The sequence below is a fragment of the Elephantulus edwardii genome, unplaced genomic scaffold (genome assembly GCF_000299155.1).
Source record: "Elephantulus edwardii isolate Elephantulus edwardi_28Jun2011 unplaced genomic scaffold, EleEdw1.0 scaffold00042, whole genome shotgun sequence".
Taxonomy (NCBI): Eukaryota; Metazoa; Chordata; class Mammalia; order Macroscelidea; family Macroscelididae; genus Elephantulus; species Elephantulus edwardii.
Genome location: NW_006399792.1, coordinates 9,634,741 through 9,649,740, shown reverse-complemented (window position 1 = coordinate 9,649,740; position 15,000 = coordinate 9,634,741). Strand labels below are relative to the sequence as shown.

The following is a 15,000-nucleotide window of genomic DNA, read 5'->3' as shown; positions in this document are numbered from 1 at the left end:
CTACGCACGTGTTCATTTTAATTGTCAGATCCTCAAGTTTTGAAAACCTATACAAAAAAATTGATTTAAAAGTAAGCATTTCTCTCCTGCTCCCCAATAGAATGGAAGTAAGCTGATTACAGAATTTCATAAATAGTTTTAAAGTACAGGCACACACACTTACATACTTTCTCTTCCAAGTACCTGAATGAATTCTGAATGGATGTCTACAAAAAACTAAAATGATGTAACACTCTTAAGAGATAGTTTTCTCAACAAGTAAATGAGTATTTAACTTACTTTACTAAGACCAACATTATGGTATTTCTTTTCCATTATCTTCTTCACTGGTTCCTCTTCCTTAAAGGTAATGAAGCAGAATCCACGCCTCTTATTGGTCTTGTTGTCCATGGGGAGCTCTATAGATTCCACCTGATATAAAAAAGCAGCTTTAATATCATAGGTAGCACTTTACAGACATAAAGAGAAGAGAAGGAGACAAAATAAACAAGAGGAAAACATGCACTTAATCCTTAAGCCCTATTTTGGTGTATCTTTTCTTTTTAAGGAAGTCTTAAAATTACAATGTTCACCACATTCAAAAAACAAGTACCACCACTCAACTTATATATATGTGAAGATGACTGAAATTTTTAAATTCATGGTCAAACTCAAATTACCCAAGAACAAAAGAGAGAAAACAGTCAATTTTAAGAAAATCAGAATAAATGTGATTGCATTTGATAGAAAATATGTAGCAGTGAGACCCTTTTGCAAATTGGAGAGATGTTCAAATAAGACAGCTCTGGCATTGCTTACTCTTGTAAACTGTTTAAGAAAATACAGCTATCCAGAAGCTTTTTGGGAAATAATTCTTAAATACTAACAAGAAAACAAGCAGTTTAACTAAAGTAAAAAAAACAACAGTGTAGGCACATGTGAGGCCCGAGGTCATCGGTTATTTCCTTTTAGATTTCTAAAAGCAAACTACCAATATTTCACTAATCTATAATTAACCTTAAAAACTTACCGCTATTAAAATTCTTTTCCTTTCCTATACTCAATAAAAGTTAACTTTTTTATCTGGGTAACCTAATTTTGTCTAGGACACTCTTAATTCTCCTATTAATCTAGTAAGTTTCTTAAGAAAAAACTACCTACCACTTTATGTATCCAGTATGCATACAGCAGTTATTCAGAAAATGAGAAGCGTAATCATATCAAAGGTCTAATAAACTCAAACTATCCCCATGTAAAAAAATTCAAATTATTATAATGTTCAACAAGCAAATTCAAAAAAGCCTAGTTTTAGTCCACTTAATGTGACTTATTATATTCAAACTAATTTTTATATAAACTTGGTCAAAACATTGTCACATACCTCACCAAAACCACCAAAGTACTCTCTTATTTTCTCTTCAGGTGTATCTGGAGAAAGGCCACCAACAAAAATTTTTTTAACAGGTTCTTTTGTTTTCATTGCTTTGGCCCTTTTAGGGTCAATCACTTTCCCATTCAATTTATGTTCTTTCTGATCCATGACCTAAAGAAATTGAAGTTTTTTTTCATTTTAAGTATATTTATCTCAAATTCAAAGAAAACTTATAAGTAATTTTTGTTAAATATAGTTAATGCCAAGCATATGCTGACTAGCTGCAGAGTAAAGTGCCATATCATATGGCCATGTGTCATAGTGTGGTATGTAAAATCCAAAACCCAAACCAGTTGCCAGAGGCAATTTCAACTCATGGCAAGCCCAGATTTCAGACTAGAACTGCACTCCATAGGTTTTTTCCAACAGTCAGGATCATTCTGATATAAAAGTGCCAATATTTTCTTCCAAGGTGCTGAGGGAATTTTAAGCAATAACCTTTCAGTCAGCAGCAAGCACTTAACTGCTACTACTCAGAGACTACATAATACAAAGTAATGTCTAAATTTAAAGCCAAAGATATGAGGAAGAAGGTTAAAAAATTAACTATAACTAAATAACACTAGGATAAACAAAATCAGGCAAACCAGTACATCTCACAGCAGCCATCTAGGCCTAGAATAGAACTGCCCTATAGGGTTTCCAAGGCTGTAAATCCTTACAGAAGTAGACTGCCCCATCTTTCCCCAAAAGAACAGCTGGAAAATTTGCGCTGCCAACCTTGAAGGTAAGGTAAGTAAGTTTATGTTTAACCACTGAGACACCAGGGCTCATTATTAGATAACCATGGGCTGTTGTAACAAATATGGTTGCTACTTCCTCTTAGCAAGGACTAAAATGATGATTTTGTCAAACTTCCTTATCTTACAAATTTCAAAAACTATGTTTTCGTGGACTCGGCACACCTATTTAAATGAAACCTTTTTAAGCTTCAATGGTTTCTTTAAAAGTTTTCTAAAGCCCAGCCACAGAATGTATTCAGGAAACAATTCTAGAAATTGACTCAGTTAAAAAACTAGAGCAAGAATACCCAACAACAACAGCAAAAATTGTCTTTTCGACTCTAAACTTAACTGTCATCAAGCTACATACATTTTAGTATTTTACAGAGTGAAACCTATAAGAGCTAAAACTTGATGGAACTCTTCTTTTTCCAGATCTTGCAAGTTTTCTGCCTTTATGAGTGCAATCTAGCCACTATTTTAAAAATTCACTTGAGTGAGAAAAATGTTATTTTCTTTCTCTGAAAGGTTTTCAACTTAGACAAGTCCCAGTTTTCCAAGGTTTTACATTACTTATTTAAATATTACTAATTGATCAGAATACATAAAACACTACCTTATCTACACTCTCCGATTCTTTAAAAAGCACAAAGCCAAAACCCCTTGATCGCCCTGTGATAGGATCTAACTTCAGAGTGCAGTCTACAACTTCACCAAATTTAGAGAAGTAGTCCTTCAGATCTTTCTTTGTAGTGTCCCAGCTAAGGCCTCCTATGAACATTTTCCTGTAAAGACAAAAAGCAGTATTAAAATGCTAAACAGAGAAGCTGCCTTAAATATTAACCAAGTCAATAATAAACCTTTTTAAGACTACACCAATTTATCAGGCACTATGTCATTTTTCTTATATAACTTCACTTCAAGGGAATTCTATCCAAAAGGTCTTGCTTGTGACTGTTTCTCAGCATAATTACAATAGTAAACAAGCAACATATTGTTTCGACATGCTGCAAAGACATACATGTCCAGAAAGTAAACAGTGGACATTAAGCTCTAACATTAAATTTTACGTTAAACAGAGATTGAAAAATACAATCTTAGTTTCAGATTTCTTGTACAAATCTTCATTAGACATAGCCAAAGGCTATGTATAATAAGCATTAGTCACAACAGTCAGCATTGTTTATGATGAAGCTCTTATTCCAATTTTAAAATTTTCTCATTAACTAAACTCGTAGAACACAAAATGGGAAATTCAAAATCTCACAAGCTGTGAAACAACTTTTTGGAGTGTACTAAGAGCCAGAATCTACTCAATGGCAGTGGGTTTTAAAAGACTTTAATGAAAACAAAATATATCAACAATTTAGGAAAAATTAATTGGTAAGTAACTAGTAGGCAATTCACTGGAACATAATTTCAATCAACATATCACTGCAGAACTTCTGTGAATATGTATGCAGTAGAACATTAACTCTCTATAAATACTAGAAATGATCAGTAGGCAAGTAGAAACCACTAAGAAAAAAGACATAAACTCCAAAACAAATCTTTAAAATTACTATTCAGCATAACGATTAGCAAAAATCTGTAGAACTCAGATTTGGCATCAACGTGATCTTTTTTTAAAAAACCTGCCTTCTGTTACCCCCCCCAAGAAAAAGGGGGGGGAACCACCAACCAAAAAACCACCTCAAACAATAAACCCTAAACTAACACTGAATTCCCACCCCTTTACAAGGGATTTTCTTAAAAGGTAAACTCGGAATTTTTTATGTGAGAGGTAACATTAAAATTTCTGTTTATTCTATGTTTTCTTAACTTTGTTAACTGCGAAGTGGGTCATAACTGATGATGGAGTTTGATACTAATTTTCAGTTTCAGAAAGAAATGAAAGCAGACCTTTCATTCAGAAACAACTCCATCTTGTGGGCTCTAAGGATACTACCACAAAGACTCATTCTTGCAACAAGAGGCCTTTGAATTAGGGCTATTTTCTCTTCAAAGATACCTGATTACCAAGGTGCTACTTATCTTTCACCAAAAGCTTGTTTATACATCTACTAACAAAGTATACGGTGTTTTTTAAAGGTTAGCTCTTCCATTTAAACACTATTTAAGAATCCTTCAAATAAGACTTGTATGCTTAAAGAGAATTAGAATCCTTCTTATAGTGTACAATCAAATGAGCATTAACAGGCATCTACAGGTGCTCTATAGGCTATTCTAAACAATCATCTATAGCCAAATCCATGGAAAAATAGTTGGGGTATTTCTCAGTATACTTTTTCTTTCATACACATTCACCTTTTAATAGCCAATTCTTATTGTGGCATGTTTTAAGATACATTGAACTTCCTTCACAGATGAAAAGATCATTACAAATATTACCCTTTAAATAAAGGTGGAGGGCTCAACCGTATTATCTTTTTTTTAAAAAAGACAAAGAAAAAAAAAAAAGACAAATAAAAATTACTATAAAGCAACGGGTTCTTGTTCAGATATGCAGGGCAAGCTCTAAACCAGAAACTTAGTTCAATTAAGCTAAACATTTTTTGTTAGTACATCTATGATTACTACAGAAATTTTCCTTCATTAATTGAGCAGAGTTTAAAACTCAGTGTAAACTAATTGTATCAACAAAAGCCTTATTTTGAAGAGCTCTAAGTTGTAAAGATATTGTGGCTCATCTGCTTCTGAGACAGAATAGTTTGATTTTTATTTCACCAAGATCATGTTTATATCAGGAAAATGACCTTAATTTAAAATTACAACTGAATTTTAAATAATAAACCAAGAATGAGGCATACTTAATTATTTGCAGGCCTCAAGTATTTTTTCCAAGCATCACTCACTGATGCCTAGTTAATTCGGTCTCACAGCTGTAAATCATAATGGAAGGAGAAGCCTGCTCTGTTTTGTTTTTTTTTTCCTGACAATTTCTGGTGGATTAGAATGGCCGGGAAACACCTAGCCTTTGATTGAGCAGTGTTAACTCAGTACTCAAAGTACCGTTGACGTTCCCCTTTCACAGCACAGAAAGTCGGCTTTCTTAACTAGTTAAGCACACTAATTAATCAGGGGCTCCATAAAATGCTCTTTTAAAAAAATGCCTCCAATATAGTCTATATTATACTATATTATTATCTACATATACCTACTTTTGGGTTAAAGAGCTTAAGATATATATATGTATATAAACGGGTCAACAACATACATATATACAAACTCCATACAATGGTTATTATTTCTCCAGAGATTAGTAAAATATATCACAAGATATTTGCTATTCAGCATCTTTAGAGATTGATCCGGGAATTCTTCAGAGATAGAAGTGCTACCTTAAAGTACTGCCTTAAAGCCTGCTTTGCAGTCCCATCAACCACTGGCAGTAAAACTTTCGCCCTCTTAACCAAACACAGTAATAATTGCTAGCTACTCATCAATGCTGTTATGCTACTACAGAACATCCTCAGGAGCTTCTAAAATTGGTGCCATTGGTGGTGGTAGCCAAAACAAGTGCAACTCATGGTGACGGTATGAACAGGTCTGCAACTTCTTCTATCCTGTGCTATCCTCACAATCATTGACATACTTGAACTCTTTACAGTCAGTGTGTCAATCCATCTGGCTGAAGGTCCTCCTCTCTTCTGCCACCCCTCCACCTTTCTAAGTATGATCTCATCCCTCTCCAAGTGATAAGTCTCTCATGGCAATACCCCCCAAAGTATGTGAGATGATGAAGACTTATCATCTTTGCCTCCAAGGTGCACTCTGACTGCATCTTCTCCAAAACATATTCATTCTTTTGGCAATCGATGGGATATTTAGTACTCTTCATTACCACAGTTCAGAGGTATCAATTCTTCTGTCATCCTTATTCTTTGCCCTGCTCTCAGATGTAGAGCAAATGACTGAAAAGACTACAATCTCAATCAGGTACACCTCAAACTGACAGCATTAATCCTTTGGTAGTTTGGAGAGATCTTTGGCTGCAGAATTTCTCAGTGCAGTATGTCTCCTGATCTCCTGACTGCTGGTACCAAATATACTGATTGTTCAACAAGTCCTTGAAAACCAAAAAATATGATCCCAAGTCTATCCCACGTGAACTTAAAAATAATCTGAAGAATAGGTTTGAAACGCTCAACACTATGATCAAAGATGAGAGTTGTGAGGATCCGTCTAAAATTAGAGGCTATATATATTAACGCAATTCATTTTTGCCAAATTATTCATCACCAGCTTTTCTAAAATACCCTCCCAGTTTATTTTGCATGGTACTAAGCTTTTATTTTGCTTTTGTTACCATTTTATCATGCTTTAGGTGAAAGACTACATAGCTAATTAGTTTTCTAAAATGTAAATTTTTCCATGACAATGGTTATAATACTTGCACCGTATCAACATTTTGCCCATTTCTTCACCAAATTCCAGTTTAAATCATCCAGTTTCCCTGTCTTTTTCTTTCTTCTCATCTTGCTTCTAGGCAAATGTTACTCTTTTTTTTCAAACTTCAGTAAGTCTCTAAGCAAGAACATTAAATTGGCTTTTGTTTTAGAATAAATTAACATTTTTGGCAGCCCAAAGCCATTTGGCTTTTTTCCCCTTTTCTTGTGGTAAGGAAAATTTAACTAATTCAACAGTGGACAAACTATCAAATCCATTCCATCTTTATAAAACAATGTATTTAATCCACTCCATCTATATCTAGCAGGAATACCAAAAAGTACTTGTACAAAGTCTGTGATTACCTGAATTCTGGGCAAATGGGAATTTCTTTTAATCTCTCTAGAACATCAGCATTCTAACAAGCTAACCTTCAAATGATAAGATGTCATAAAACAGCATCAACTGAATATAAAGACTGAAATTAATAAGTAGAGCTATTTATTAATGTTTATTTATAGTTGTTGCTACTTTTACACAGAAGTGTAATTTCCAACAAACACAAAACTTTAAAAGTCCCTAATACTGTGCATTTGACTCCTAATCATCAACCAACAATCCTCCAACATGTAGGGCTTATGAACACCTACTGTAAAACTCTATTTTCAGACATAGATATTACAAAACTATGCCACTGAATAGCAAGTATAAAGTTATTGATCCAGCACAGATGAGGTGCAATATTATTATTCAGGCATCTCAAATGCTTCGCAGGATGTTAGTTTCATCATCTTTAAGAAAAATAAGTTTAACAAATAAACCAAACTATCTCCATCTGAGAAGCAAGAGCCTACCCTCGGGTATCTATACCGAAGATTACAGGGTATAGAACAGAGGCTGACACATCTTAAGTGCCCATGAAAATATGTCATAAATCAGAAAGGGCAATTCCCAAAACAAAACAAAACTCAATGCCATTGAGTTTATCACAACACATAGTGAGTAACACTGTCCCACAGGGTTACTGAGTCTCCCAGGAAACTGGTCTTTTTGTTTAGCAGTGTGATGTTTTAATTACAGCACAGGTAAAGCAAAATTTAATCATAACCACTTTTTTGTTTGTTTCTTAAATAAAATAATGGACTGCATGGATGAACTGTAGACATACAACATTAAGAGGGAAAGGCCAGCATGAGATGGATAGAAATGAATCCTAACATTTTTTCAATGCCAAAGACTTAAAAACAAAGAATTTTAAAATATTCCATTATATAGACAGGAAATTGGGCTGCTCAGGACATTCCAATAAAACAAGAGCACCAAAATCATCCTGAAGACTCACCTGTAACTCATGTGTACTTGACATAAATTCAAGTAATTATAGTAAACAATAATTTGAAAACAAACACAATACATATGGTCCAGTGATGGTTGGTGGTAAATCATCTGATTTAAAAGTTGTGTTTTTTACCCAAAAAATATATTCTATGAACTATCTGAAGTCAGATGTTTCAAAATCGACAACAAATGTATTTAAAGCTCCTTTCCCTAACAAGCCTATACTGTGGAAACAGAAGATTTTAAGCACCTTATTCAAGGTACAATGATAAACTATTGCACTTTCTCCCAATTCTGGAACAGAAAAAAACAAACAAAAGTTTTAAATATTCTCTAACTCTGAAACACTTCCTACAACTCTTTATCTTTACAGTCTTTACAAGCTCTGGCAGGCTAAAACTGCAATTGAATGATAAACAAATAAATACATTTCCAGTATATAACCCATCACTGCCACTTTTTTAAAATGTCACACAATAGATTTGTATAATTTTTTGTCTTTTACGGTTATAGTTATTCTTTTGAAAAACAAATGTTAACGATGCTATATCACCAATATAAGAAATTAGTATTTTCCCCATAAAAATTTAACATCTTTTTTAAAAACAATTTAAATCACTAGTTACCTACAAGAAATGAGGGTCACTTGCTTTGTACTTCACATGGTTGCTATTAACTATGAGAGCCCAAGTGGATTCCAATTCATGGAGGCTATGTGTGCAGAGAACTAGGCCATAAGGCTTTCAAGCAAATTGCCAGGCTGTCAATTGCAATTAGTTTGCAACCATGTAAATTCACAAGGCTGTTGCTGTCAGTTACTGTGGAGCAAGTGGATAGCCAGACACTCCTGAGTGCAGGGTAGAACTGTCCCATAGGGTATTCAGAAGTTAAGTCACCGTGCATGTCTTCTGAGATCCCTGAGAAGGTTCACACTAGTAGATGAACATTTAATCATGCACAACACACGAGAATAGCAATTTTAAAATTTGTGTTAATTTAAAAATTAGTCATAAAATTAAAACACTGACAATTTTTAGCATAACAAAAGTATTTAATCTGGTATATAAATAAAAATTTCAAAAAGTACTTTAGAAATAAAATCTACAGTGTAGTATGGCATCCACTTCCTAAACAACATGCCTCTGGAAACTATGAATTTTGAAAAATGTAGATGGTTGTAGAGGGGCTTTAGGCCTTTTGTTCATAGGGTCATTATGAGTCATGCTCAACTCAAAGGCAATCAACAACCAGTGCTTTTTGGATGTTAATTTAAAGTACTATGAAAAGAAACTCCTTTTTATTCAAAGCAAAGATATAGTGGATAAAATATTTCCAAACAAATTAATTCCTATAGTATATTAAATTTCATTACCTAACATTTTAAAATGAGCCTAAAGTTGAAAACATCAAACACAACAGTTGTCAAAATGCTTAGCCCAGGATTTCCCTTATAACATTTCATACAAGCAGCAAAAGCAACTTTCATTTTTACTTTTAAAATCAATTCTCAATTAAGTAAACTCCACTGATGTGTAAGTTAAGAAACAGAGTTTACTAGAGGTAAAGGATATGGTTAACTGAAATTACCATATAGATATCAACCTTAGAATTAGAACATTTTTATTTTCTGCAATGAACTTTTAGCTCTCATAATCTTTAAAAATCACACCACTTTCAAATACTACAAGGGAAACAATTTCTTCCATGCCATTATCTGTTGGTTGCTTAAATAAAACTTCTGATATCAACTTTTTCAGAAGAAAAAGATGGAATATTTGAGCTTTTAATTGATTTAACTTGACATCTAAGATTTCAGTGTATGCCTCAGTATTTCAAATAATCACCTTTATTACTGACCAAGTACTGCCACTAATAGACTCTCAACCAGCTCCTGATATTATTAAATGTCTCTCCTTCCATGTTCAACACAATACTCCAGAGACTGAAAAATGCTTACCTATACGCCACAGGATTATCAACTAACACTAGTTAAATACATTCAAGGCAGGGTATACATGTTGTGAACCTTCCAAAATAAGCATTATGTCCAACACAGATCAGTAAACTAAGGAATATGTTCTACACTGTTGTTCAAAGTGAGGCAAAGAAACAGATCTCAAAGCTTCCAGATTCAGTTCAGTGGCCTGGCTATGAACATGTTGAAGCAGAACTAAAGTCAAGCCAAACTAGGAAGCAGCACAACTTATTTTATCTCATTTGTGAATATGCAGACTTGAGCTACAAAGTCCAGATGAACTGGAAGTTATTCTGTTCCTTTAAAAATTTTTCCAACTATTGCTTGTTGCCATGAATTGCAGGCTAAAACTAAACCTCATACTGGTCATCATGGTAGACTCAAAATACTGAGGTGTGGCCTAAAAATGGAAGAACATCGAAGCAAATTTTAAAAACAAGCAGGCAAAAGAGACCACATGATGTGAAAGAAAAGACCTAGATTTAAGGCAATGTTTAAGGAATATATACTAAAAATGACACTTACATAAAAAACCCAACACAAAACTACACACAATCAAACCTTCAGTAACATTCTCCAATTCCAAATCTAAAAGGTCAGTTGATTCTTTTATTTTAATCTTTCAAGAAAGCTAGAAATTTGACATTCAAATTCCTTTCATGTTCGGGTTAGGGACAGTAATTTCTGTTAGTTTTACACTAGCAACTTGTCAAAAGTTCAAAAGAATGTAAAAGTGACTCTTCCTTATGGTTTCAAACTGCATTGTTCACAGTAAATCCAACTTCACTGAATCAAAAGGTCATAAAATTTGGCAGAAGAGTACCCTAAAAGTAATTACATTTAGAACTCAATGTTTGGATTGCTTCATAAACTGTTATACAGAGTAACAGTATTTTACTCTATATGGAGTTGTACTCCATCTAATCAGATGGGACCATTTTCTTTTCTGCTCAATACAGTTACATCAATATAAAACCATCTAAAACCCTAATAAAACATTGTAGTTCTCCACTGATTTTAAAATCTCTTGTATCATTTTGCCAGTCACATAATTCTAAAATACCTAATGCCTAAGAACAGCGACACTGTATACACTTAGCACCCATCTTTGCATTATAAAGCAACAGGCAACTGCTTATGGGGATGTTACAGTTTTAAAAACAAAGATATATAACAATACATTACCTACTACTAAAGAATAATAAAGCTTGCCTTCTTAAAAAATAGTTCTGGGTTGGCAGTTTTTTGGTCTTGTCTTTTTTTTTTTTTAATTGTCAGAAAAGGAGGAGGGCCATAAATACAAGAAATGGATTCTTGAAAGATTTTAGGTTAGAATTTTAAGTGTTTTTCCATTTTTGGTTATGTAGCATTGAGTCAGAACCAGCTCCTAGTGGATCCTCTAGCAGGTTTTTTGAGGCAGTAAATCATCCAGAAAAGACTACCTATCACTCTCCAGAGCAGGTAGTGGATATGAACTTCAAGTCTTTGGGTCGGCAGCAATAAAATGCATATAATATGTGTTAACAAAATTAAGATTTAAATTATTTTACTTAACAATTAGCTATGTCCTCATTATTAAAGACTGTATTATTAAACTGTATTGCCCAATACTCTTCGAAGTGGGAGGCAGCAAGTTAATAAGGTGATACATAGGAACACAGACTTTAAGATCACAGGGAGACAAGATATGACTAGTCAGCAACTAGTAAAAGACCTTGCAAAAGAAGATGACATTACTTGAGGGTAAAACGTTAACTCCAAATGAATCTCACTCAATAAAAACTACTTTCTGTGGATGACAACTGATCACAATCTATTATGTTAACTATTATTTAATTTTTCATTTTCTTTTCTAAAAAAGCCAAACCCACTGCCCTCCAGTCGATTCCAACTCATAGCCACCTTCCATTAGGTTTCTAACACTGAAAATCTATTAACGGAGGTGAACCACCCATCCTTCTCCCATGGAGTACCTGGTGGATTTGAACGAACCACCTTTCAGTTAGCAGTGTAATAAGCAATTCACTATGCCATAAGGTTTCCTTTAGACTTCAAATAAAAGTAAAATTACAGTTATCTGCAGAGCAAGTAGTATAAAAAAACAATGACCTTCAAACCTAAGTTTATGGCAAATTCAAATTACAGGAATTAAGATTTTAATATTAAACATCCAATGGAAAACAAGTCTTTCAACTATACTAATAGCTCTCATTTAGTTCACCACTCCTAACCAGTGAAATTTAATTACCACAGTGCCCATTAGTTAGCAGAGGAAATTAATCAACTTTTTTATTCTGTCAAACTGACCTGTCCCATCCCCTCCCACCAATCCATTTTGTTTTTCCCTTTTTTTCACTCTTCCTGCTCTTTTATTTCCAAGAAAAAAAGTGGGCAGGTTTCAGTAAATAAGAATATAGTAGTTAAGTAAACTGTGTGTGAAAATAAAATTTATTCTGACTTGGCACTTTAAAATAGAATAAAATTTAAGAATAAATCAACTATCTGCAAATTACTTATTCACCTGTGGCCCTCCAAACTCCAGAGCTGGTGGATACAAACCCCTGGAAAACTCAAATATGCTCCTAAAGGTGGAAAGATTGACATTTAGGGGAGGGAAAGGGTGGGACAAAAAGAACAACACTCAACCTACTAGCCTTGTCCAAAGAGAAGTCATGCAATTGTGAATATATGTCAACGAATTACAACTAACATTCCAGCCATATCACAACAAAAATAAAAAAATCTAAAGGGCTGTAGTGGAAAGCCACACCAGCCTTCCTCTGAATGGCTTGTATGTAATTCTCTACTACGTTGGGTTTTGCTTTCACAAATATGGTTGGCAATAAAAACAATTTTTCACAATACAGCACCATTTTAAAACTGTTTTAGTTCCAATATGTACAGAATATTTGGGCATAACATGCAAGACACTTTAAACATGTCACATCAAACTTTTAACATTAAAATTAATAATCCAACATTTTCCATTTTAACAAAAAAGTCAATATTAAAATTATACTCTTACCCAAATAGAAAATATCATTACTAATTCTGTTTAGCTTAAATTGGCCAAACCCAAAATACATGCATTACCACAGACTGAAAATCATATAATGGCATCAATCTTGCCCAATGATTACACACTTTGCCTAAAACATTTTATATCCCAGGTACAAAATATCCTACTGTACTACCATCTACAATTTCCTGGGGATCAATGGGCAACTAATACAAAGCCTTTGCATGTTATGGCTATTGAAACCTTTAAAATACAGAAATAAAATTTAAAAGTTTTACCATTCTTCCCGCTGTGCCGTCGCTGCTTCAGTGTGTCGTGGGGAGGAGTTTGAATGGCTAGGGAATTAACAACCGGTACAGCAACCAATCAAAATTCTAGTTTTAGTTTTTGACATTGCTAGGGTTAAAAACTTTTAATTCATTTACACTTCAGTTCAACAGTAGATAACTACAAAAGGAATTGCTTTGTGATTTGAAAACTCATTGAAAGTCTGCTCAATAGTATACAACAGTATACAGATACTTTGGTGCATGAGACCAAAGAACAAAATTCAGAAAACAAAACCGTTAAAGGTTTAAGTTTCTAGACGTATAAAACATTGGTTTATAAAAACAAATAACTCAAGATCAGTTCTGTTTAACTACAGAAAGCTAGTTTTCCCTCCCACCTCCACTCCCCCCAAAAACCAACAATATAGTCTGACAAGACCTGTTTGGGATTAACTATTTCCAAAATGCTTCTCCCTCCCTCCTCCAAATCTTCTGTTCTTCCCCAAGGAAGGTATTTTCTAATGCAGGATCAAAGCAGCGTTTTAAATGCTTTTACCTCCACCAAAATATTTCTGGTTATAATGGGGATTGGGGTTAGTGCTCTCATCACAAAAAGGAATAGAAGCTTTAACCTACGATTAGCAATCAGTAACGGGAATAGAAAGAAAACTCAACCAAGAACCCCGATTTAGTCCCTCCAGCTAACTCCTGGATTATACTCCCGCTCCCAAATGCCGCATTTGAACGTCTTCAATGCAGCTTTTCAAAGTACTACAAATGTTACTCCAACTGCAGAAAGCAAATTAGTACTTTAAAACAAAATAACCATGTACACCTTAGCACGATACAGTGCTTGACGTTCATTTCTTCATCTTATCAAAGAGAGCGGGCGGGCCTCCCTTTTTTTTTTTTTACATCGGATTAGAGAGCGGGAAGGAGAAATCAAGAGAGACCAAAATGGATCCTGGTCACTGAGGGGTTAAAAGGGGGGAGAGGGGGCGAGTTTTGTGCTTTTAATAAAAACTCAAAACACCCCAAGCAACAATGATTGGGAAAAAGTCGTGCGCTGCGCGTAAGCAGGTGGGGACGCCTGACAGGCGAGGGCGCGAACAGGGGCCGCGGTGCGGCGGGGTCGGCGCCCGGCGAGTACAGGCCCCGCCGACCTGAACTTGGGGCCGACAGCGGAGCCAAGGCCGCCCGGCGCCCAACAGGCGGGCCCGCCCGCGGGAGAGTGCAGACAGGAGGGCACCGTCGGGGCCAAAACCCCCGAATCCCACCCGGGCCGGAGGGGACCTGGACTAAAGGGCTGCACCGCCTCGGGAGGGACGGACGAGCGCGCTCAACATCCCGAGCAAGACGGCAGACAGGCGTCCGGGCGGCTGGACTTTCCAAAACAGGGAGAACACAACGCGAAAACCGGGGGCGGGGGTGTCCCCCTCGACAGGCGGGAAAGAAAAAAAAATCCTGGCGGCTAAAGCAGTGGGAGGAGACCCACGACGCGGGAGGGAAGGAGGGCGGGCCGGCAGCAGCATGGTGACGGCTAAAGGTGGAAACGTGTGTGCTGGGGGAGGGGAAGCGGCAGCCACGGGGAGAGGGGCCCGGAGGCCCGGGGAGCCCTACACCGCGGAGGGGTTAGTGCACGGAGCCGGGATCAGGGCCTGGGGCGCGGGCGGGGGGGAGCGGGAACAAGGCCTAATGGCGGAGGACGGACCAGGCGGGGAATTTAGTTGGGCCTGACTATCCCGGGCCGCCCTTTACTCACCCTTCATCCTCCTCATTCTTACTGGCGTCGATCTTCGCTCCCTCCGACTCCGCGCTGCCTCCTTCGGTGCCTCCGGCTGCGGTGCCGCCCCCGGTCCCGCTTCCCGCCGCCGCCG

General features: G+C 36.1%; 1 protein-coding gene across 2 annotated transcripts in view; it reads right to left on the bottom strand.

The window, feature by feature from the left end:
- HNRNPD (heterogeneous nuclear ribonucleoprotein D (AU-rich element RNA binding protein 1, 37kDa)) overlaps positions 1-14,994 on the bottom strand; it is an 18,368-nt gene extending 3,374 nt beyond the window's left edge. The window contains exons 1-5 of one of the 2 annotated variants that reach the window (XM_006885279.1): positions 14,886-14,994; positions 13,133-13,189; positions 2,750-2,918; positions 1,361-1,522; positions 280-411 (exon numbers count right to left, since the gene is read on the bottom strand). In XM_006885279.1, the coding sequence (XP_006885341.1) occupies positions 280-411; positions 1,361-1,522; positions 2,750-2,914 (459 nt within the window). In that variant the 5' untranslated portion in view covers positions 2,915-2,918; positions 13,133-13,189; positions 14,886-14,994. The remainder of the gene's footprint in view (positions 1-279; positions 412-1,360; positions 1,523-2,749; positions 2,919-13,132; positions 13,190-14,885) is intronic. The other variant, XM_006885280.1, reaches the window with a different exon arrangement.
- Positions 14,995-15,000: the final 6 nt, after the last annotated feature.